General features: G+C 45.5%; 1 protein-coding gene across 2 annotated transcripts; it reads right to left on the bottom strand.

Moving 5' to 3' along the window:
* Positions 1-543: 543 nt before the first annotated feature.
* On the bottom strand, positions 544-20279 carry PRKAA2 (protein kinase AMP-activated catalytic subunit alpha 2). Of its 2 annotated transcripts, XM_086462185.1 has the most exons (10): positions 20256-20279; positions 18558-18642; positions 12103-12244; positions 9991-10084; positions 8467-8611; positions 7613-7700; positions 4845-5069; positions 2882-3386; positions 1021-1147; positions 544-782 (listed from the first exon to the last, which is right to left on the bottom strand). In XM_086462185.1, exons 4-10 carry the CDS (start codon positions 10048-10050, stop codon positions 544-546), a joined length of 1389 nt encoding a protein of 462 aa, XP_086318311.1. In that variant the 5' UTR covers positions 10051-10084; positions 12103-12244; positions 18558-18642; positions 20256-20279. The 2 variants fall into 2 exon arrangements, with proteins under 2 accessions (XP_086318311.1, XP_086318310.1); XM_086462184.1 differs by lacking the exon at positions 20256-20279 and having other exon boundaries at positions 18558-18666.
* Positions 20280-24414: the final 4135 nt, after the last annotated feature.

The following is a 24414-nucleotide window of genomic DNA, read 5'->3' as shown; positions in this document are numbered from 1 at the left end:
CACCAACACCCAGGTGCGAATGCCGCAGAGCTACTTCATTACTCTCTGCTCCGTTTTGTGTAGCTCCTGGTCGACCCCTCTGACCTGGCTCTGCCCATCCTGCCCCTGCTGGGCACAGAAAAGGGGACACAACATCAACCTCAACCTCACTGCATGCTACCTATGTCGTAGAAAGCTTGGCCATGGCTCTGTTAACTCAGGATGAACTGGGGGGGGGGAGGTGTTTTCCAAAAACTCAGTGATATATTTGCTACTTTACAGCCATGCCAACATTTCCCATTTGGTTCACTAAGAAAAAAAGGCTATTGGATACATTTCACCGCAGTATAATGAGTGAAATGAAGTTATTCTTAATTTCCTCAGTGCCTTGTTAGAGAGGAGTATATTTTGGGTCTGGAACTGGCTCTGTGTCGCAGGCAACAGAGCGGTGAGGGGCGGCGGAGGAGGAGGAACGAAGCAGGAGAAACAAGGAACAGACAAGTCGGACCAGATCCTCACAGTGCAATACCGTGTGTGGAGGGGCCAGTGCCTCAGTGCCGCCCGTCAGCGAGCCAGGGCCATGATCAGGCTGGCGCACATCTCGAAGAAGTCCATAGTGTGGCTCCCCAGGCGTGGCGTCACTGAGGGGATGTTGCCAACGAAGGAGCCGCTCAGAGAGCCCATCAGCGACTGGCACTCGGTGGCCGTGGCAGCATCGATGCTGAGCCTTGGCCGGTGCAAGCCAGCAGCGGAGCAGGAGCGCTGAGGCGTGGACGAGCCGGACCTCTGCTCCATAACATCATCTTGAATATAAAAAAATAATTAAAACCAAAAAGTGGCATTAGTTTGGCATCTACAATGCACGTTTGGTAAGGAACTAGTAACAGTAGTGGAGACAAATGGATCAAAAGGTCTTTTGCTGACTTGAAACAGTTGCATAAGCATTTTGAAATGCAAAGAATGATTTTTAGATATTTTTAAAACTTCCAAACTTGCCATTTTATGTGGTTTATGTCTTATGTTGCACCATTTCCTGCTTACCATCAATGCTTTTGAAGTCCAAGAGATAGCTGCGGTTGTCAACCTGGTAGAGCTGCAGGCTCATCTTCACGTAATTGCCAGTCACCGGGTTCTTGCGGCGCACTCTGAGATGGTAGGAGTTTACCACCTGCAATGGGAAACTTACTTTCAGAAGTAAGATTCAAGGTAGCAAGAAGAACATGTCTTTCCTTAGTTTATTCTATATACTAGCAAGACATCTTCTGAGAAAAACATAGTTTCTAGAAAGAAAAAATTAAGCAAACAGCTTCATATCCTATTTCCTCCTATCTTTAAAAATGTTTTTTACAGCTCTGATTCACTAGCTGCTGGCAGACAAAGCTGCCATGACCCATCTTCCAGGCACCAAACTGATGCTTGCTCCTCCCTCACCAGCAGCAATGGCCACGTGAGCCAAAGTCCACTCATGGACCCATATACAAGGACCATGCCCATGAAACCAGGGCAGGCTGGGCAGTCGGGAAGAGTAACCTCTCCCATTAGCACAGCTAAATTCAGTGTTCGTGAATCAGCCTTGAGCTGTGTATTTTCTCTTGCTGCTTCCCAGTCCTCTATCTGCTGCATCTCATTTGCAATGAGATCTTTGGTCTGTGCTATATTCAAGAAGCAATTGCATGGATAGGAAAGCTATTTTGATGAAGAGTCACATCTGAAGCTATTCTTAGGGTGGGAAAGACTATTGTGAAACCTCCTCGTACAAAATAAGCTCCACCGCCTACATAAAGACGTTGGTCTGACTTGGTTTGTGAAGCTGTACCAGAAATACATCAGGTTTGTTTGCTCTCTGTAAAATCATGCAGCTATCAAATGTCTGGCTGGCGTAGGCATACGCCTCTGGAGACAGTCCATCTCCTGGCTCGTGCAGTGAAATCAGGTTCCTGGGTGCTACGTGGCTTTAAATACATAATATGATCAAAAATAAGGAGGAGATACGAGGCTTTAAAGAAGCGGCACAGTGACATTCCCATTGTACAACCCTTGGGACCTGGAGCGAGAAGGGTATCTCCTCTGGTGATGATTCTCCTTACCTTGCTCCTGATGCTCGCATGAGGCCACTGCGAAAAGCCATGAGTCAGGAGAGCTCACCTCAGCGACTGCACCGAGAGTTAGGGAATCAGGCTCAGAATTAAGGGCTAACTTACAGATTTATTAGTTGGCTTTGAAAAAGATTGTGACTAAATGCTATGTAGCTCTGAAGAAATACCTGAAGCAAGTAGTGTCAACTAAAATGTCATCTGGTTTTAAATCAAGCTTCAAGAAGCTGAGCCCTAAATCAGAGAAGTAGTAAGTGTCTGAAAGCACATCTGGTCCACGAGTACCGCTCCATCTCCATCAAGCTAAATGCCACCACATCACTGATACAAACTCCTGCCCCCGACACCCCACCCCCCCCACCCCCCTTCACCTGTGCGTCTTTTAAGAAGACGTGCCATTTCAGCACATATGACTGCTAGGACACCAAGCAGAAATAACGAGAGTTACTTTGCTCAGGAGCATCTGAGATGACCTCGCAAGGAACTAGCCACTAAATTTAGAAACAGGACCAGCTCCTCTTATCCCTGCAGCTAAATGAGGCACAATCACCTTTCTAGTCAGAGGCTTAGGGCACTCAGAAAGAAAACTCTTACTTCATGCCATAAATAAACACCACAGACACTGAACCACAGCTAGCATCTTAATTCAGCGTGTTTGTACTAATGAGAAATAACAGGGATGATCGCAAGGTGTGGGTACTTATTTGGAAACAGGTGAGGCTGTAACCATACTTATTAACCTCACTGAGCAATTCAGCTCATGAGAAAAAGACCCTTGAAAATCACCACGAAGCACCAGCACTCCCTACCTTCCACTCGAAGTCCAGCTGTTTCATAGCACGGTACACCTCGGCCATAATGTCATAGGGTTTGCTCTGGCTGCGGATTCCCAGGTGCCATTTGGCCTTTTTGACAGTCAGGGGTTTTGGCTTCGTGGTGTTGAGGGCATCCAAAGGACATCGTGCTTTGGGGCTGTCCGCTATCAACGGCGGCATCCGCTCGGGGTGCGGCTTCACCCCGGGAGGGATGTGCACAGTGCTGTCGTCCATGAAGGAGCCAGTGGGGGGGCTGGAGGCGAGGTAGAACTCGCTGGCTTGGTTCATGATCCTCCGGTTGTCAATGATGAGATGGTAAGCCACCGCCAGCTGGTCCTGAGGGTCACCGCTGTAGAGGCTGTTCATCACCTCTGACTCTGTGCATTCAAACTTTTCACAAACTTCCCGAACTGCATCGTCATCGATGACGGTGGCATCGTAAGAAGGGTCCTCTGGGAACAGGTAACTGGGCAGCTCCTCCTTGAACCACTCGTGTTCCCTGAGGAAAGGCAAAGAGGAGACACTGTGAACTCTGTGCAAGGCAAGCTGGGGCAACCACTGCCACCAGTCCCTCGCTTGGTCTAGCTAAGGCCAATCCTTAGGTGCAGACTGGGGAACTCAACCCAGCCCTGCACAGTCGCCCCAGCATCGCAACAGCAATGACATTTTGCAAGCACGGCTGCTTGCTTGCTTGGCTTTGAAGTAAGATCTCAGCACTTATGAGATGTTCATGCTTTCTGATTGCTATGGGTATTATGGGAGCACCAAAGCTATCTGGGTACCTGATTCCCACCTATTTACAATGAAGTCAATGATAATTAAGTGGCTAAATGCTATAGAGAGCCTTGTCTATAGGTTCTGCATATCAGCTCTAATCTCGTCACATATGCTGCCGCTGCTCTAACATGTAATTAAATCCTCTAGTCTTAAGGTATTAAGAAATAAAAAAGGCATTTTACTTGAAGGGTAAAATTAAGGCCATCCACTGCAAATGCATTAAAAACCTGAGAACTCTTGAAAGTCCTTGTGACATTTATATGTACACTGAGCACACCAGCTAGATGTAATGATTACTATAAATTTCACAAAATGCATACTGGGCTGCAGTTTTACAAAATGTTTCTATTACGGCTCAGACTGTGAGAATTTTGAAGTGCTACCGGCTACTACTGGCCATGAACTTTTAACTATCTCTGCAGGCACAAATATCCACATAAGAGCCCAGTTGTCCCCTTTACCTTGATTTTCCACAGTGACGCATGCAGAAAAAAGGTTCATTGGCACTGCACTCACTGACTAGACAAGAAAACTATGCTGCATTTAAAGATGAACAATTTGCTCACATTTTAAACTATATCCTATATTTATGGATCAAGTCAGTAATTCTTCTGCTTCTCCTCCTTTTTTATTGGACAGACACTAAGTACAATGATTACCCTCTTATTCTGAACTGGTACCCAGAGGGAGGTGGTCTTGAAACACAGTAATGAAAAAAGGCTGGTGGATATTAAGTTCTTAGGATTACTGCACGATATAGCTGGTTTTGCTAAGCACTATTAAGAGAATTGTGAGGCTATTTTATAATGCAATAAACTAGCATTTTTAAATATATATATATATATATATATAAAATCATAAAGTTCTTAGGATTATCACACGATATAGCTGCTTTGGCTAAGCACTATTAAGAGACTTTGAGGATATTTTATAACGCAATAATAAAGCATTTTTCATATATATATATAAAATATATATAGAATCATCACTCTGTTCATCATCACCTACTGCCAGCCAGCAGCACCCACCTCCGCAAAACCAGCTGGATTAGCTTACTACTCCTGTAAACCACCCTGCCCACCTGCCAGCAAGTGACTCCCAGAACAGGCACCATCCTCTGCCACCAGTATGCCAGAGCCCCCTGAACACAGCCAGCCCACCCCAGCCCACCTGGGCTGACCTGATGTCCTTGATGGTCGCTCGCTTGAGGGGGTCAACCTGCAGCATGTGCATGAGGAGAGTGGCCACAGAGCGATTGAGGTATTCGGGGATGTAAAACACACCTCCCCGGATCTTCTTGAAGAGGGTGGGGACGTGCTCGTCATCAAAGGGGAGAGTTCCGCAGAGAAGGGCATAGAGGATAACGCCGCAGCTCCAGATGTCCACCTCCGGGCCAGCATACAGCCTGCATGAAGGTAAGGGCAGAAAAAAAGTGTCACCCCCTGTCCTCCTCTCCTCAGTTAGGCTGCAGGCCCCACTGGGCGAGCTGGGGACCTGCTGCCAGCTCCACTGGGGCCAGAGTTGCAGCCCACCCTGGGGCTGCTCATGTGGATGCCCCCAACCAAACCTGCCTATGCCAAAATCACTCAGGGGCGAGGGGAAATAACATGGCAGAGCTGGCGCTGGCTGCCCACACTCCTCTGGATCGCTGTATACATCCCTGCCTCCCCCAGACCCTCCAAAAAGCCAAACCCCACATTTCCAAGAGCTCTGCCAGGCTGTTGCTCCTTCGCTCCAAGGGCTCAGCCAGCAATTTCTGTTCATTCAGAGATGCAGATTAAATGGCAGCAGGAACTACATCTCTGAGTGTTTATTTTCGGTGGAAGTTTGTGTGCTGGTATGTAAGTCCTCCCACTTCCGACAAGCTGCTAATGTGCTCCCTGACATCACCAAGTCAGGACACCTCAAATATACGGGGTTTGCTACTGCTTGCTTGCTCGACTCATTTATTTCTTTTTGCTACAACTGATGCTTTCTCTGAGACTTTGGAAGGCAGTGCTTACCCTTGGGCTGTAAAACCCTACCAAAATACAGAGGTTGAAATGGAAATACAGAAGTCTCTTCATGAAACCTCAGCATCCTGCACTTGCTCTTCCTGAAAAGCATCGCTGTGGACACACCGATGTACAAAAAGCGCCAGTCATGCACATGGCCATTCTCTGAACACCACCAAAACACCGGCTCTGCATATCCAAGGGTGAGACTTTCCTCGCCAAGGCCAGGGACAGCAACAAAATCATTCTGGAAATGCAGATGGTTAGCTAGATTCCCCCTTGCTCCTGCCTCCATGCTTGATTCCAACAGATAGGAAGCCTTATTCTTCTGCTGTTAACTGCTGCCTCAACAGTTGATTGGACTTTTAAGCCCAAACAAGACACACTTTTATGGCCCTGAAACCTGAGCTGTCACGCTCCACTGCTTTTCTGCTCTACCTAGCAAAGGCAGCAAGAGCTGGCAACCAGCTCACCCCTGTCCCGCACACACACTGGCAAGGCATTCATCCCACTGCAGGAACCGCAGATCATGCCTTTCCCCCACAAATGCAGCTCTTGTATGCTGCTGTTAGCTTTGAGAAGAGGGCAGCTTGCCATATTGATCAGGGTATAAAACTCAAGCATCACTGATACTGTAAGCAGTACGGATGCAGGAGGGCTGCAGCTGCAGCCAGTGAAAAAGTGCAATACGTAGGCCTCATTTTGTTTTTCTTTCTCACTGTTGTCATTAGTAAGCTGTATTGCCTGTACCCTTGGAACAATCAGGCTCTGCATACAGGGACTAAATCCTTCTTGTCAATCTGCCATGTGCCTTGTCTCCTATACAAACCGAAAAAAATATGCGTCTGGCCTTTACTGAAAAGGATATGGAAATAATATTAGTATTTTTTTGGAATCACGGTAGAGTTTCTGGCTTTGTGTCCCTCTTGACAATGAGGATTTACTTGCTTTCGCATGTAGAGCTGTAGTCACAACAGGGTTTTTGGATGCTGGTCTAATTCCTAGGACACTCTGCCAACACTCGCGCTGGTGTAAACAGGGATAAAATAATCATAATCACAGCGAACACACTTTGGACAAAATGTTGTATTTAAAAGCTACAGTTATAGGCAAAATACGCTGGATCAGGAAAACTAATGCTCATGCAAAGGGCGATTCAAAAATACGGGGCAGATAATGAGACAGCAGTTTCAAGGACCATACAGAGGACTGAAAATCTGAAAATCTGTATTGCAATCCTTGCTATGCTATTATAGAGAGAATTAGGGAAACAAGTACATTCTTTGTAACTTAAGTTCCTCCTGTATCAACGTGGTAAAGTCCAATTGAACCTTGTAGAGTACATTCAACATGCCATGTGTTGTACAGATGTTGCACATTGAGAGATGCAACCACACTGGAGGCTTGTCAATTCAATTCATCAGTTCAAAACAAAGTTATGATGGCTGAGCCTACCATCACAAACAAAACCCCTAGCTTAAGGAACCAGAAACAAGTATTTTCAATACTAGAGTTCAACAGTGGAGGGAAGGGATTAAAGATCCTCATGATTCTTTTGTCAGTGAGCAGTTTTCCTCATTAACACTGTTTTATATTACAAGTGGTCAGGAGAGAAGGGGGTGGCCTGGAAAAGCTTTTCCATCTGAAACCTCGGTAATTGCATCCAAAGAGTAGTTTTCACCCTCTTTAATTAGAATATAAACAGTCAACATCAGCTATTAATAACTCCTCCAAAGTGAACATCTTTAGCAAAACATGGGTTGCTGTTACAGCTATTGAGAAATGTAATAACCAGGAAAACTTTCAGATTTTTACAAATATTCACCCAAACATAAAATACAGGCTGGAAGGACTCAGCTGCTTCTACTAGATGCGCAAAGCTGTTTCCAATCCCAAGAACAAATTTAAAGACCATGTGCTCACATAGGCTCTAATTAGAAATGGAATGTCCTACCTTCCAGAGATGACCTCAGGGGCTGCATAATTTGGGGAACCACAGCTGGTGCGTAGAAATTCACCGTCTGACATCATGTTGGACAATCCTAAAAACAAGATATTTACTACATATTGATGTTGATGTGAAGGTCCAGCCACAGAGGACTCCGTGTTGCACAGAGGAAGAAAGCTATAGCAAGTGGAGGGGAAAATATGAAGGGGAACAGTTGATATAATTTAGATAGACTCCTTTGAGCTGATTTGCAAATTACTGTTATTATTAACTAACCAGAGGAAAAGAGACATAATTCATCCCAGACCACTTACTTTATATGGGAATTGTAAATCCTCAAAATGATTTATCACTGCTAGAGAGGACTCACCGGGACTGAGCTGGCAGCCCAGCTATTTCAATAGATTTCAATTGGTAATGCCACTTACAGGCTCCTGTTACTGCTCATTTTTAAAATGAAGTGAGGGCAAGAGCACGTGGGCAAACGTATGGAGACCATGCATGAAAATAAACACACGCAGCCAGCTCACCCTGGAACTAACTGCACAGTCTGTCTTAAACATAAAATTAACTAAATCTTTATATTAGGTGATTATACTAAAACATAGCTAAAACTTGCAAATTACTTTGCTGTTCCATTCTTAATGCCAGTATAGAAGCAGCCTACAACAGGTAATCCCTGCTTTTGCAAAAAAGCTGGTGTTTATAACTCTGGGCTTTTCAGGTAAAGTAACTGCTAGTCGTTAGGAAAACAGGCTCTGGGTTTTGTAAGGCGTGCTACACCGACATGCTCCAGCGACACACTCCAGCAAGCACCTCGGAACTGGCTGCATTTCTGGAATGCTGCTGGGGTCACATACCAAAATCGGCTATCTTTGCATTCATGTGTGCGTCCAGCAGCACGTTCTCTGGTTTCAGGTCTCGGTGGACAACCATGTGTCTGTGGCAGTAATCCACCGCAGAGAGAATCTGCTGGAAAAGGCGTCGAGCTTCTGCCTCTTCAACCTACAGATGCAAGAGGAAACAGTCCTGAAGGCTGGTCTGTATGTGGAGCTGGCAAGGGAAGGTTTGACTTAGCAAGGAGCCCAAATGTTCCAAGGTACAGAGAGACAATCACAGAGTGCTTGTGACCAGAAGCAGCATATAAAGCAGATTTCCCCCCTTGCGCTTTATAATATGCTAGTGTTCACAAATTATACAGCCCAGAGCTGAAATTAGAAGCCTAAATTTAGCTGAGCTATCAAGAAAAACTTATTGGTGGAACCTATGAGGCAATGGCCTGCTGTCCCAACAGGACCAGTTCTGCTATACGGCACATGCAGATCGAGGCTGGACAAAACACTGCAGCAGTTGCTGCAGTGAGCAATACCTCATGGACAGATGGCTTTGGAAAAAAAAGCTAAAGGTGGAATACTGTGACGATTTTAATTAGCTATATTATCTATAAAGTTGTATCAGCTATATTAGAGAAATTATATTTAAAATGATGAGGAGACTCATGATTTTTACTGATGACTCCCTGAGGACTTTCTTCATGAAAAATTTAGTGCAGAAGTTCAGAAAGGATCCAAATTAGTCACTGAAAAGATCCAGCTGGGTAAAATGTGCTGGAAATCAGAACTGTACATGGAAAAGTAAATGGAGTCAGCTCCATTGATGAGTGCACTAATCTAAACCAATTTATTGTAAATGGATTGATTTTTGTAGTCCAGAGAGGAAACGTATGATGGACTGATCCTTCACCTGAAGCCTTACTCCAGATGTTCACTTCAGCCCATTTTTACCTCCTTGCCCTCTGATGGTTCCCTGCCTATGAGGATGTCCAGAGGGCAGACACTAGTGACTTTCTTTGTAACCATAATATCATACTGCATGGGCTCAACCTACATCTCAGGTGATTTATAGCCAGCAGGATTACTGGCATTTGAAAATAATGTTCAGCTAAGCCACATCCTTAAGGAGTCTTCAAAAAACCTGACGTGGAGCTAAGGGGGAGTCTGGGGGAGGTGAATGACTGGGATGGAGACCACACCGAGTGGTCTTCCCTTCCAATGCTGTAAATCTGTTGCTGAACTGTAGGGGTTTTGACAGTCAACCCACAGCTAAAAATTATAAAACCATGCTAGATTTCCAAATATTTGCACTAGGCAACATGTTACCTTGGATATTTTGGTTTGCGTATTGAAATACATCAGAGAACGTTGCAAAAAATCGCATGCAACTTTTGTGCGAGCCGGGTACAAGACACTCCAGATGGGATTGCTGTGAAGCAACTTCTATTTTGGGCCTTAACCTTAACCACATTCCCTTTAGCAGGCATTTTGCTTCTAAACACCATCCTCTTCCCACACAAGCCTTTGGGCTGACACGGTACTGGCACTTACACGTCCATGCTTACAGATGTAATCAAATAATTCACCACCAGATACATATTCCATGACCATGAAGAAGTCCGTTGGCGTGCTGATGACCTGGTACCTTCAAAAACAAAAGCAGATTTAGAAAAAAACAATAAGAACAGGGAAAGGCTTTTAAACAGATAATTAGTTTCATGTCGACCCTTAAAATAAGTATTTGTTTGGATCTTGCATTTATAATTGCTTTCCACTTCCAAAAAGCCATCTCTCATTTCAAGTATAATCTTTCACTTGTCTATGAAAATATCTCTTTTACAGACCTATGGTTTTCCTTCAGGCTTTTAAATAATGCTCTGAAATCTCTGCCAGACAATCCTATCACATTTAGGGCTGTCCTGACTTTCAAATTTCCATTTTGGCTAAGATCTGCAACAACAAGCTTTAGAAATGAAGGCTTTGTTAGCTTGGGACAGGATAAAAGATAAAGAAGATAAAGAAGAACTCTAGACACTAGAGGGAGCTTCTTTTGGAAAGGTATAGAAACAAAGATGAGCACCCCAAAAAGTTATTTTTCAAATACAAAATCACTCTATATTCTAGAAGGCGGGGGAAAGAGTATCACTCTTGACTTGCAGATTTATTCTCCATTGTCATTCAAAATGATCCCTGAGTGTTGCAAAGACATTTCAGTGTCCCAGCTGGTACAAACTGCCAGTGATCAGCTGAGGTCAACGCAGCTACAAGAGTTCACAGCAGCACCAACTGAGACCTCCCTCTGTTTTATTTCAGAGACATTGTTGTTTGCTTGTTGGTTTGGTTTTTTTTTACAGCTGAATTTCTGTGGGTTGTAATTTGAAACAACCAGATTTCAAACAATTTTCAGAGATCAGCCAGTGAACAGGTGATAGTCCCATAAAGATCAATAGGATGAATCTAATTTTTCTGAAGTGCTTTGGATCCAGACATCTAAGTTATTGCTAATTGCCTCACTATTTCTTTTATATACATGTAAAAAGCTACTGAAAGAAGAGGTTTATATACCATGGTCTCCTCCTCACCTCTTTTCTTTACCATTGTATTTCATGTTGCAGTATGTACTGGTATTGTTAAACTGGGTTTAATTTTTAGGCGTTAATACTTCGACAAATGTGTGAACAGGACCTAAGTTGCAGGATGCTGGATACAGAGCTGAGGACTCTTGCTGGCTTTTTCGTGAAATAATACCTATCTGTTCTCCAACATATCCATGGAACTGTGAAGTTACTCTAAAGTCAACAGTTGCTGCATGGTTAGTTATTTGACTGTAGAGAGAATTTGTTTTCCCTTGCCTCTAAGTCCCAAGTATTTGCTACATCTCATGCCAGTTTTAAGGCTGACCTAAATGTCAACTTATCCTTGCAGTTACCATTCAACAGCTTTCTTTTATAGAAATGCCAAAGATATTATCAAGTGCCTCGTTAATGTGGACTGGCTGCACAAACTGGGAATTGAGAAGGAATCCCAGAGGCTGGAGTGCAGGTGCTGATTTACAACTTAAATTCAGGTTCATCAGAGTGGCAACTTTGAAAACATGTTTGAATAATAAATTAAAAAAAAAAGTTCTTTTGAGCTCTGGATAATCAGGCCATTAAAACACAAATCCTATTGACTTCAGGCCAAGGCTTCACTCTAGAAGCCTGACCATGCTGCAATTCCTCAGGCACAATTCTCAGCATCTTCAAGTCTGAAGATATCAAGCCTAAAAAGTCATCACAAAAACTCCTAATAGCATCTCAATGCAAGAGAGCCCAGATCCTTTCTGCATCCTTTTCTAATGGCCTCTGCAAGGAAGAGAGGACAGCTTGGACAGGTTTAGCTGAGCAGAACATGATGCAAGGACATCAATCTGTTGGCTGTTACAATAACTCAAGACTGCCAATGGAGGAAACATCTATCATTTTTCAAAGTGTCAGCTATGTATTCCCATAAGTTAGTGGGAGAATTCTCAAAAAGCAATGTTTGGCTCTAACATGCAAAACCTTGACACAGATCTAAAATTTTCTACTACTCAAAACCACCTCCTGAAAGCAAGTCAACAGTGTATGTGAAGTCTTTGCAGATGGAGAAGTAAGCTGAACACGTGGCAGCAAGGATACTTACAGTTTGATAATATGAGGGTGCCGGAAGAGTTTAAGGTTTTGAATTTCTCGTTTGATCTTCCCAACCACATCCAGGCTGCGTATTTTCTGTCTGTTGAGTATTTTTACCGCTACTTTGTGTCCCGTCAGCTGGTGTTCGCCAACTATTAGAAAGACAGCATTGCAAAGTCACTAAACAGAGTAGCAAGATTCACACAAGTAATTTAGGACACTGATTTATAAGCAAAAAGCAACTCTTGAAGGGAAAAACCCCAAAAGATAGCGGATGAAATAATTTAAACTTGGTTTTTGTCTCTTGACTTTATTGTTTTCCCAGTGGAGTCATGAAAGACAGAAGAGAGGGGACTTACCTGCAAAAAACACTCAAGTAACTAAAACAGAGTTACTGGAGGAGGTCATACCCAAAGCTAATCTGCAAGGATTTATAGCTTGTAAAAGCTAGATCAATCAGAAACAGATATATTTAAATGGCAGAGGAGAATCTCTGATGATTAAATCCATAATAAACCCAGTTTCAAAACTAGACCATCACACTTTTAAAAAAAATGATACAGGGCTTTTCCCTGCTCAAAATAGGACTGCAGGATTTGCATTACTAAAATGAATTTCTATTTATACTTTCTCAAGCATGCTTCTTGGTTTGATGACAAGCTGCAGGAACACTGCTGTACTGCAAGAGCAAATTCTGGATTTAGAAAAGATACAAACTTCAGTATGGGGTTTTATAATATGCACTTGGTACATTGAGATGTTGATGCTTATCTCCTGTGTGCAGGGACAAACAGCTACTCCCACAAACTGGGAGTAGCACCACTGTCACTAGGGGAACTGCACTAACTTAGAATGTGAAATGCATTCAGCATTTGATCCATTTGTTATCACTAAACAGACTACACAAAAAATAAAAATCTCCTAGGAAGCAAGATTTATACCAAAGTTGACAGCAGAAACTGGTTGAAAATTGTCAATTGGATGTTCGTATCTAAAACATGGTTCTCCAGCCATGAGCTACCCCTTTTCACTATTTTCTAATGTGATATTAAAAATTGTGACATATGGATGGTTTTCTAAAGACTGCACAGAAAACCTGCTTACAGTAAATATTTTTGCTCTCTAATTATGAACGTTACCCTTCCAACAGTAACACAGAGCACAAGGAGTTAATAATCATGAGCAAACCTTGTTATTACATGATTAGACTCTGTAATTTTGGAGGCTCTAATGAGCTGATCAGAAGCAAACAGCGCAAGCAGACAGCGTGAGGAGGGCAGGGCAGCAGCCCCAGCACTGCTTGGGGCACACCAGGTCACTATTATTAGCCACCAGATAAGACCTGCCGGAGATTCTTTCCTCCATAATAGCATTCTAAAAATAAAACACTTTACTGCCCTTGAAAATTAAAGCACCACTTTGCATATCCATTTTATTCCTCACAGTACTTAAAACTACTAGATGAAATGAAAATAAACTAAGCTTTGCAGTATAGATGCAATTTAGGGATTAGCTGAGGGCTGGAGGAAGCAGATAATTCCTCTTGTGCGGTGCAAGAAGAGCGCTGTAAATAGCCCGAGGACGCATTTTCCCTGGTGCATCCTTGGGGAGAGGAAAGCAGGACACTGCTGGGTCTGCCCCATGGCAGGGAGGCTTTGCTGGAGTAAGGCTCTGCAAAGCAGCATGTGTGCAAGGGATACGAAAGCATGCTCAAGCTTTACTGGGGCTTACAAGGGGGGGCAGGATACAGCCTCTTTGTTCACTGCAAGAAATTCTCCCCAAGCTGTACCAATAGCTGTCTTATAAAGGGCACTGATCTCTCTTTGCCAAGGTTGTCACACTATATGCACGGTGTATGTTACATCAGGGAGGCTGGGGAAGGCACAACAGAGGCGTGTAAGACAACTTCAGCAGACGTCTTTGAGCTCAAGCCTTTTACCAGCAGCATTTGATTTGGTCAACTATAGCACTGCAATACCTCCGCTCTCTCTTTCCTGAGAGCACAAGAAGCTGTAGTTTGAAAGCTGTCCTTGACTCATTCAGCTCCATTAAAGAATTATAATGTGCTAAGCCATTAGTTGGGAAACTGAGGAACAGGCAAAGCAAAGAGGTTTATTGCTGAACTAGGAAGAGACTCCTGATTTCTGCCATCCTTTGTTTCAAGACAACCCTTTCTGGCCTTATTCCAGTATATGCTTTGAAAAATTTTTATTATACACTTGGGGAAAAAAAAATGGCCATGCCTGGAACGAATAATTATTGGTTTTAATAGCATCACCGAATAGTTCATCTCCTTTCCATCCCTGACAAACCATGTGTAACTCTGCAAAGGTTTGTTAGCTCAAACACATTAATAATTAAAAATAAACAGTCTATTTTGTAATCCATCTTTTGCTTACAGTAAGCATTAGATATAGAGATATTACTGTTTCTGTCCCCAGTGGCTTGTTAAGCCCACTCGAACGCCTCGAGAGATAGAGACAAAGAGAGAAAATAATTTGCTATGTGGTGGAAGGCTTTTAAGCCTTTCAGATCTCTCCGGCTGCAGCCTGTAGATGCTGGAATTTTGACATGTGGCAGTAAGGACAACCTTCCCTCTGCTCACAGAGTCACTGTCTCTGACCCCCACGTGATGGAGCATGTTGGTGGGACCATCCGGCCCCAGGATGAGGAGCAGTGGTAGGTCTCATGCCTCCCACAGGCATGGAAGGGGATGCTTGTGCAGCTCGTCTCTAATGGGTTTGTCCTCTCCTCACCTCAAGAAATGGCAATGGTGGTCCTGGGTGGTGGTGAGGAAGCCTCCTCCTTCCCTCTTACTACTTCCCTGGATTAAAAGCCCAGAGGGAGGAGGGAGGGCTGAGCAGCAGTATTAGAAAGAGGATTTGAGCGTATGTCTTGTCTTTTAGTGACAAGTACTCGGGTAAGCTCTGCTGCAGCTTAAAACTAGCAACTTGTACTCTGCTGAGGCGGGCAGGGGAGATGGATTCGACACTGAGACAAGGAGCAGCATGCACACTGTGTCGCAAAAAACCCCAGCCATAAGGGTTAGGTGGTAACGCTAACCCTAAACTCCAAAAAACAGCACCAAACAAGACACAGCATGAGTGTCCTTAGCTGCCACCCCATCTGCTTGCACGTGTGACTGCCTGGGCACGAGAACGCTTCAGCACCAGACGCTATTAAGGAAAGAGGGAAGAGATATAATAGAGTTAGTTTCTGAAAGAAGACCCTTCTGGTTTATTTTTATGAGCGAAAAAATGAGGAGGAGGAGTGTTTATCCTACACTAAGCTGAAATAATCATTAAAACCTCTTGACAGCATGTTTTTTTACAGCAGGTACTAACGAAGTCTACCTCTCAGTGCATGTTTGATGCAGCTCAGGTAGCACAAGCAGTTAACATTTTTTCAAATGCTCCAGGGGAATGCAAAAGTTTAGGGAGGGGTGAGAAAACTCCTTTCCTATCAGTTGTGCCGGCCCTTATCTTAGGCCAAAGTTAAGAATGAAATCCATTCAAAGCATATATTTAGCAATGCTGTATGAATTCTGCCCCACTGCCATTCGTTTGTATGTTATATCACCCTTCCTTTCCCTTTCCTTCATCTGTTCCGCCTCCTTTAGTTTATCTTCCCTCTAACGCAAGGTTTGTCCTTCAAAGGCAATGGTACAGTGCCTGGGAAAACGGGATCTGACCCCAACTCCAGCCCATGGAGGTGCCATCATAACCAACATAAACATAACCCAAGCACTGACAGTCCTTGAGGGACCACAAATCGATCACCTTGGTGGCCAACAAGTGTGGGTAAGAAACCACCAAGTGGCTACCGGGGATGTCATGCATGGCACCACATGGAAAAATATTTGTGTTACTCCACTGGATTTTGATTGAAGCTCTCCAAGCTTCAACAACTGTGAACCTCATGGTGTGAGGGCTGTGGTCACTGCAGAGCTCTTTGGGGAGCCACAGCGTGGGATGTACTCAGGACAAACACAGCAGCAATTTGTCTAACCTGTTCTTACCAACCATCAGTGGAGGAGATGCTACCTCCTTCCTTCATTGCCTCACTAAACTCAAAATCCAAGATCCTTTCCACAGTTCCATTTTCTGCAAATTAATCTTATATTTGGCAAGGGAAAATAACTATTACCAGCTCTCCCTGTATTTGGCATAACTCTATGTAGTAACACTGACCCTTGGAATGAGACCTCCTATCCATCTACCACATTCACATCCACAATGTTAACTCCTGCCACTTTCCAGACACTGTATTTTCATCACCATTTCCAGTTGGAATTTCAGTATTATCACCAAAATCCTATTCTCATCTGCCAACCTATTTGCTCCCCTCTGTGCCTTCTGTGGTCTTCCTGTAAATGAGATCAAGGAACTGAATGGGCTTAAAACTAACCGTTTCTTGCAGCATTTAGGTAGTTTTCAGGAGGATCAGTTCACTGATAAGCCAGGCAGTGCTGAGCCAGAGCGAACATCCCAACAGGGCAGCAGGGACTTTTTCTGTTATATCTCTGGTTTCTGATGGCTCAAAATGACTATTCAGCTCCAGCCACAAATCCAAGCTCTGGTTAGTACCCCATTGTCACTAAATCCTTCCTTTCATTGCCATTTTTTTATTTCCTTAAAAATTGTAATTTATCATTTCTTAACCTTGAGGAGTAAGGCAGGAAAAAGTGCATCTTACAAAGTCTTGCACAAGGCAAAGTTTGAAGAAAACACATCAGCAATAAGAAATGTCACCAATGGCACCGGCCTTCTTAGTGAAAAAGCAATTATTACACACAACATATATAGAACTTGAACAATCAGGCAAAAATCTCTTTGCTCTTCTCATGTTTCTTGCTAAAAAGGGTAAATACAGGTTTTTCTAAAGCTCATTTGATTAAAAAGCTATAATTCTGTATAAATAGGAGATCTAGTTTCTTCATCTTAGTTTCCACTTTCAAGTCCAAATTTCACCTGTCAGTTGTAGGCAAAATATTAAGGAAAAATATATAAAGGGTACCACTTACCCATAAAGGATTTTGAGCTAGGAAATCTCTTTATGTTATTGGAAATGTTTCTTTGGAAACTGCCAGTTTTTACCAAAGTCGGCTTATATGTGGGGTGGGGGCTGTTTATGCTAGTTACTCCCGAAAGGCAGTTAAGGAAAAAAGGCTATTGTTGGCAGGCTTAATTTGGTCCGCAAGAAAAAAATTGCTTTTGGAGCACTTTTTGAGGTCTGCTGGTATACATGGGTGATTTAAATGGTCCTTACTGGTACAAGTATTTATTCCGATAATTCTTTAGTCGGTAAATTTGTGGGTTGGGATTAAACATAGCAATATATTTTTAGGGTCCTGATTAATGGTCACAGGTGGACTTAACTCCAGTGGTTGCAGTGGTTGCTTTCCCCTGCTGTCAATTTTGGTTTATTTTAAAACTCCAGTCGCGGAGTGCGGGCACATCACCCCTTTGACCAGCCACAGCACTGCGGCGAACCTCCTGGCGGGGTGGTAGGACACCGAGCAGGGCAGCTGCACCCCTGGCTCCAGCTAAACCCATTGCCAACCAGGAACCACAGCTATTCATTTTGCTTAGACAATAAATTTTGTTGGTTTGCTGTTTGGGAGGGGGGTGGTGGGGGTGGTGGTGTTGTAATATCTGTATTTAAAGATAAAATTTGCACATAATGGCAGAATTCACAGGGAAAAAACCACAAATCTTTGCAAATCTCACAGTCAAGTAAAGCAAAGCTGGTACCTTGAAAACGCACACTGACTACTCTGGCATGAGTGACAGAGGAATCCCTGTGTACAGCCCAAGCCTGACCCGACCCCTCCATCCCTGGCTGCCGCAGGTCCCAGCACCAGGCTGCCAGAACGGCTGCTCGGCTCCCCAGGGTGATGCACAGAGGGGCAGCAGCAAAACCCCCTTTTGCTCCCGGTTCCTCACGCCACGAAGCGCCCCCGCTTTGGAGAGGAAGGGGCAGCAGGGAACCACAGAGCCCCGTCACAGAGCGTGGAAGATGCCTGTCAGCGCCCACTTTGCTGTCCAACCTTCCCATCACCTTCCCCCTAGTTCGGGAGGAAAGTTTTGGTGGGTCCTGCTCGGAGCACGGGCACCGGGGGCTGCAGCAGGCAACAGCAGCACGCCGTCCTGCCATCGCGGGGCCAGCTCTGCATCCTCACCAGCTGCCCGCGACCCCCCTCACCCCTTCCCCCCACACACACACCCCGAGAAGGGGCCACCTCCCACTCCGCGCTCCGCCAGCCGAGCGCCATCCGTCCCCCTCGGCGCCCCGCCGGAGCCCCGCCGCCCCCCGGGGGATGCATCGCGGCCGCACCGCGGCGGGGGAAGCCGCTGAGGGGAGGCGATGCCCGGCGCGAAGGCCCGCGTTAGCGGGGAAGGGAGGCGGCGCGGGGGGGCGCAGCCCGGCGAGCCCGGCCCCCTCCCCGCAGCCGCGGTACTCAGCTCTTGACTTTGCCGAAGGTGCCGACCCCCAGCGTGTCTCCCAGCACGTAGTGGCCGATCTTCACCCGCCCGTCGTGCTTCTGCTTCTCGGCCATGTTCGCCCCCCGCCGACGGACCACAATGCACAGGGCCGGCCCGGCTCGGCTCGGCGCGGCTCGGCGGGCGGGAACGGCGGCGGCGGCGGCGGCGGGGCGTGCGCGGCGGGGAGCGGCGGGCCGGGCTGGGTGCGCGGGAGGCGGCTTGCGCGGCCGCGGGGGCGCGGAGGGCCGCGCCCGCCGCGGATGCCGAGGGGCGGGGTGTGTGTGTGCCGCTCCTTGAGGTGCACCGGCCTGGGGGTGACATCCCTTTAGGGCGGCATCTGCTTGGGGGTGACAACCTCCTCAGGGCGTGCCCTTCTTCTGGTGCACCCTGCGTGGTTTGAACGCTCCTTGGGGGTGCACCCGGCTTGGGGTGCTCCTGCCTGGGAGTGGCACTCTCCTTGGGTGACACTGTCCTGGGGGTACACCCTCTCTGCCGTGCACCTGCCTGGGAGTGACACCTTCCTTGGAGGGACACTGCCCTTAGGGTACACCCTCCTTGGGGTGCACCCGCTTGATGGGGACACATTCCTTTTGGTGCACCTTCTTTGTGGTGTACCTGGCTTGGGGTGCCTCTGTCAGCTGGTGGCACCCTCCTTGGACTGACACCTGCCTGGGGGGGATGCAGCTGCCTAAAACTGACACTCCTTGGGTTGCACCCTGCTTCCAGTGCACCCTACTTGGTTTGAACCCTCCTTATAATGCACCTTCTTTGGGGTGCACCTGCTTGGAGGTGGTACTCTCCTTGGAGAGCATGTGCCTGAGAGTGACACCCTCCTTGGAGTGACATTTGCCTGAGGGTGACATTGTCTTTGGAGTACACCCTGCCTATAGTGCACTCTGCTTGCGATGTGCCTGTCTGAGGGGGAGGTCAGACCTGTCTGGGGATGCACCCATCAGAGGGTGACACTGTCTGTGGGGTATGCCCTCCTTTTGGTGCATCTTCCTTGTGTTGATCCCTCCTTTTGGTGACACTGTACTTGCAGTGGTACAAGCCAGGGGAGTTGCATTAGGCCTGTACAGCACATCCCCACAGGAGGAATGCTGTGGGGTCGAGGCATGGCCCCACACACATCCTGCAAGGCCCAGGTGGACCTCGGACTGGGAGAGGAGGTGGGCGAGGAGGTGGGCAAGTAGAAGGGTTTGATGGTAATGAAATAACATGGGCAGGTGGGGGAAGTAGGGAGGAAGAGGTGGGGAGTTGTGTTTGAGTGGTTGGGTAGCAGGCTGGAGGGGGAGAAAGAAATTGTCATGGAGAAGGGTGGTTGTGGGGTGGATGGTGGACCTGCATGGTTGGGTGGTGCCATGTCCTGGGTCCTGCATGCTGAGGAAAGGAGATGGCACTTACGGATATCTCCTTGCTGCCCTTCACCCTGAACTGCAGGCTGGGAGAAGCGGAGACCCAGCCTGTGTAAGTAAATTAATGAGTGGTTGCGAAGGATTGAATTTGGGATGATGGTGGTGCAACCCACTGCTAGCAGCTGCTGGGCAGTGTGTTGGGGTGTGATGGTGGATGAGCAGTTCTCACTTGGCAAAGCAGCTACAGGAGCCTTCTTGTGGGTCAGTAGCTGTGTTAATACACAGGAGCAAAACACGTTCACGGGGAAGGAAACCTCAATAACATCAGCAGTCAGTGCAGCCAGCTGAAACCACCTCTGTATCTTGGCAGTGCTGTCAGCTGCTGTTTCTCATGAGCAAGCAGCTCATCCTAATGATAGCATTATCCATTCCTTAGTGTTTCAGCCCTGGGACAGCCTGCAGTCTGGTAACGTAGTGTTGTCTATTAAATAATAACACAGCTGCTCTAAGTGGGCTGCTTCTTGATAGAACTTCTTGTTAGAAATGCACTTTGGGGAGAAGAAACCCTATATTGAAGGAAACACCCATTTAGCATTCCCAACTCTTTTCTGTGACGAAGCTTTCCCCTTTTACTCATTAAGATGACAACTGCAACTGCAACAGATAACCCTTTCCATGCTGCACTGTAACTGAGGCTGGCAAGCAGCTGATGCAGGTGTGTTTGCTATAAGGTGAAGTTCTCTCTGCTTTGCAGTCCTGTGGCCTCAGCTGCCTCTTGCCTGGGTGATGGTACCCCTGCATCTCCATACCAGAGCTCAGGCAAAGCAGGAGCTGCTTCTCAGCTCAGAGACCTGTACTAGGGGAAGGGGTTTGTTTGTGTAGAGGCTCATATCCATTTCTCTTTCAAGTAATTCCTCAATGGATAGTTTTGGCCAAAAGTCCAGAAGGTTTCCTAAGGGAAGTAGGATGTTCTCCTTCGTCTCCTAAATAGGACGTAAACTTGTCTGGACCACACGAATAGTTCACATTAGAAAAAAAAACACCCATGCACGCTCATCCCAAGTAGCATGGTTGAACTCTGAAATTGGTCTAGCATATTTGACGAGTAGACCCGCCATGCTATAATAGCGTCAGTTCTGACCTCTCTGTTTCTTATTCAGCTGCATGAAGTAGCAGAAAGCAGTCACAAATGCAATCCACGCTCTGAAGCAGTAAAGAGCTTTTTTGGGAAGGTGTGAAAATAAAGGATACATGATAAAATAATGACCAGACTATGCAACTGTACTATCATAAATAATAAAATGACAGCTTAATTCAACAAATCTAATAATAGGAATAACTAAAATATCAAGCTTAGGTTAGAAACAGGAACGTTGCTGTAATATGTATTATAATGAAACCATATCTGTTCAATCAGGACAAATGAAGGCATAAGAGAAACAGTATTTACAAATAGTAAACTAATACCCTCTCCTGGAAAGCCTGAGAAAACTCTCTCTTCTTTTGGCAGCTGCAAAATTGTCAGTCCATGTAAGTTTTTACCTTGCAAGCTCTCAGCAGCACTCTTCTGTCTTTGCTCACAAGAGCACGTGGGGTTTGTTTGGTCTCCACTTCCAGTCTTGGCAAGCCCTGACTCTGCCTGAATGAACACCACAACAAATAGGTGAAATCTCAAATGTTATTTTTTTAATGGTTAAACTAATATATTTAACAGGAGCTGCTGTATGTAGATGTACTATTTTGCCATCTTGCTTGTTTCTTAGAAGTTGATAACTGAAACTTGGAGCAAACTGATGTGTCATGAGTGTTTCCACAGCCTGTTATACACACAGAAGCTGTTTACTAGAAATATTGAATTAATATTAGTCAGGTTTTTAATTTACAGGATATATTTTGGGGGCTTAAGGCTTACAGGAGACTATAAAAAGCCCTTTGCTCGGCAGCAAACATGTCACCAGATGGGTGAGCACCTTCCACCTGCATCAGTGTTAGTGAGAGCTGAGAGCAGTTGTTCTGCAGAACCTGGTGTATGTCTGGAAAGCAGTACTGGGGCTCAGGCTTGAGGATATTTGCTTAATTTTCCCTCTGGCTTTTAAAGAAACACATGTATATGTGCATGCTTATATGTCTGTGTATCTATGTATCTCACTTGCACACACTCGGGAAGGGAGCTGTGCTTACAGGCAGGAGCTGGAGGGTCTTGAGTAAAACGCTGAGTGGGGACATGTTGCTAGGAGATGGGAGACTCCAGTGTCTGGCAAAGTGGCAGTTTTATTTTTGGTGTAGATCACATGAAATGGTGTTTGACTGTGAAGCAGGGTAGAAATCTCTTCCCTCTGCTTACGTTCATCTCTGAATGATCTGTGCCTAGTAGCATTGCAGCTAATTTAAAATGGAAATCAAATGTAGACTGTGTGCTGTTCAGTCCAGCTGGAGGCTTGGAGGCTGGGTGGTTTGCAGTCTCCAGGCTTTTTTTTTTTCCCCCTTCTTTTTCTTTTTTTTTCTTTTTCCCTACTCGTTGAGAAATCCCTTGTTTGAGCAGCAGGATATATGCCTCTGTTTAGGGGAGGGCATCCTTGCATGCCTTTGGTTCCTTTGTGGCCAATTGTCTCTAGTTTTTCAGGCACTGGGTGTTAGCAATCAGTTTTTCTGGGTTTGGGCTTATTAAATACATCCCACCAGGGCTTGGTCTCTCTTGCTTTGCTACTTGTGACCCTTATTGCCCCCCAGTGCCATCCAGGAGTCAGCCCCCCCATCCGAGCTGGCTGCACCTCCACTGTCCTTGCAGACAGGGACTACATGATGGCACGGGGAAAGCTGCCGTGGAGTGTGCAGCCCTTCACTTGGGGAACTTGCCTCTCCCTGGTGTGCTACCAGCACTGGATTTACAGTAGAAATTAGGTCTGAATGCTAAAACATGGGGTTTTTTGCACCCCTTATGGGGTGCTAGAACCCTGGGCAGAATCATGGGGGCTCCTCACAGTTCTTGCGGAGGCTCATGCCACATCATGCTGATGCTCCCCTCAGTCACCAAACTCCCTTCACTCAACATACAAGGGGCTTTTTCAGTAATGCGGGGCTAAACAGCAGGATGCTGAAGGGTTGGGAGGGCTCCTGGGAAAATCTGGGTGCTGCCTGTTGCAGTGCTGGCTTTGGTCGCTGTTGTGAACCTGCAGAAAGGCGTGTAGCTGAACGTCTCAAGCCACATCTGACCTGTCAAAGGACTTCAGCTCAGCATCCTGAACCTCTTGGCCCATTTGGGAAGAGGTTAGGATGCTGTATTTTTCCAGTTCAGTGTGACCAAAAAAGACCAGAAACACTGTGCATCTGCTTATACAGAAGCTCAGGTTCTGGGGCATGCGATCCAACCCGTGTAAGTGCCCTAAATCTGTGGATTTTAGTAGGATTTGCTTTCCCAGTCTGTTTTTGGAGGAGATAGTTAATGAGATAATGCAGCAGTGGGTAAACTGTGACATGTGAAATGGGTTTTTTTGAATGTTAGAGAAACTACATGCATCAGAGGCTTATGCACGTTAGATTTCTAACCAATTCCCATTTATATTATGTAGCTGATGTTATTTATCAAACCCCATGTACTGGCCAAGAGCAGATGTTGAACTATCGTGCTACAGTGTTGGAAATTAACTTTTCTGGAGGTTAGTTATTAAAAAACAGTCTTGTGATTAGCTTGTTGTAATATAATATAACAACATGCAATATGGAAGTATTATTCCAAAAATGTAGTGCATATGGGTCCAAAGTCTATTACAGTCTCTTTTCGGTGTTGAGTGAAAATCCGAACTGTATGGTGACATATGATGCTCTGGTGGGAATGTGTGCTGAAAACCCTCCCTGAGTGAGGATGGGGAAGGAGTGTGATATTTCTTATGTCGAAAATAAAACACTTTAAGTGTGCAACATGATACATATTCATTTAATGAGAAGGCTTCTGAAAAAAGACTGCTTGCATATGCATGCGCTGGGTGCATACACGTTCTATCCAGCAGTTAGAGAAGGGCACATTTTTCTGAGTGGTTTACTCCTTCTACATGAGAATGAGAGTTTGGATAAGGCTTTTTTAAGGGCACAAATGCACAATGAGATTCCTCGTACCATTAGAAGCTAATAGTAACGAATTCATGTTATTTTTTTTATATGCTCTGTGATCAAGGTGATGGTTTATTTGCAGGGGTGTGAGTTATTTTTAAACCAGATATGTACACTAGTCCTTTTTCTGCAATCATGGAATCAGTCTTTCAGGCATTATCCACAAATGTGAAGCACAATATGGATATGAGGTGACCTACGTGGAAAGGTGGGGGGTATTTTTTGTTTCCGTGCAGTCTTACCCTTCTTTTCTTTACAACTTGCAAGCAATACAATTCCTACAGAAACTTTGTAGCCTGGAGCTCAGCAGCAAATCCTGAAAGATAACTTCTAGCAGTGTGGAGGGAAAAGCAGTGACAGTGTGAGCTGCTTATA

Source organism: Leptosomus discolor, chromosome 3 (assembly GCF_034619465.1).
Source record: "Leptosomus discolor isolate bLepDis1 chromosome 3, bLepDis1.hap2, whole genome shotgun sequence".
Classification (NCBI taxonomy): domain Eukaryota; kingdom Metazoa; phylum Chordata; class Aves; order Leptosomiformes; family Leptosomidae; genus Leptosomus; species Leptosomus discolor.
The sequence above is the reverse complement of the archived record's forward strand: the minus strand, read 5'-3'. Positions and strand labels throughout refer to the sequence as shown.

What these genes read in the sequence shown, in the direction of transcription:
- PRKAA2 (XM_086462184.1), bottom strand. Translation starts at nt 18,651, where the DNA reads ATGGCCGAGAAGCAGAAGCACGACGGGCGGGTGAAGATCGGCCACTAC. An exon ending in CACCCTCATATTATCAAACT is followed by an intron (nt 10,085 to 12,102) that starts GTAAGTATCCTT and finishes TTGTTTTTGAAG; the next exon opens with GTACCAGGTCATCAGCACGC. An exon ending in TGCAAAGATAGCCGATTTTG is followed by an intron (nt 7,701 to 8,466) that starts GTATGTGACCCC and finishes TCTTGTTTTTAG; the next exon opens with GATTGTCCAACATGATGTCA.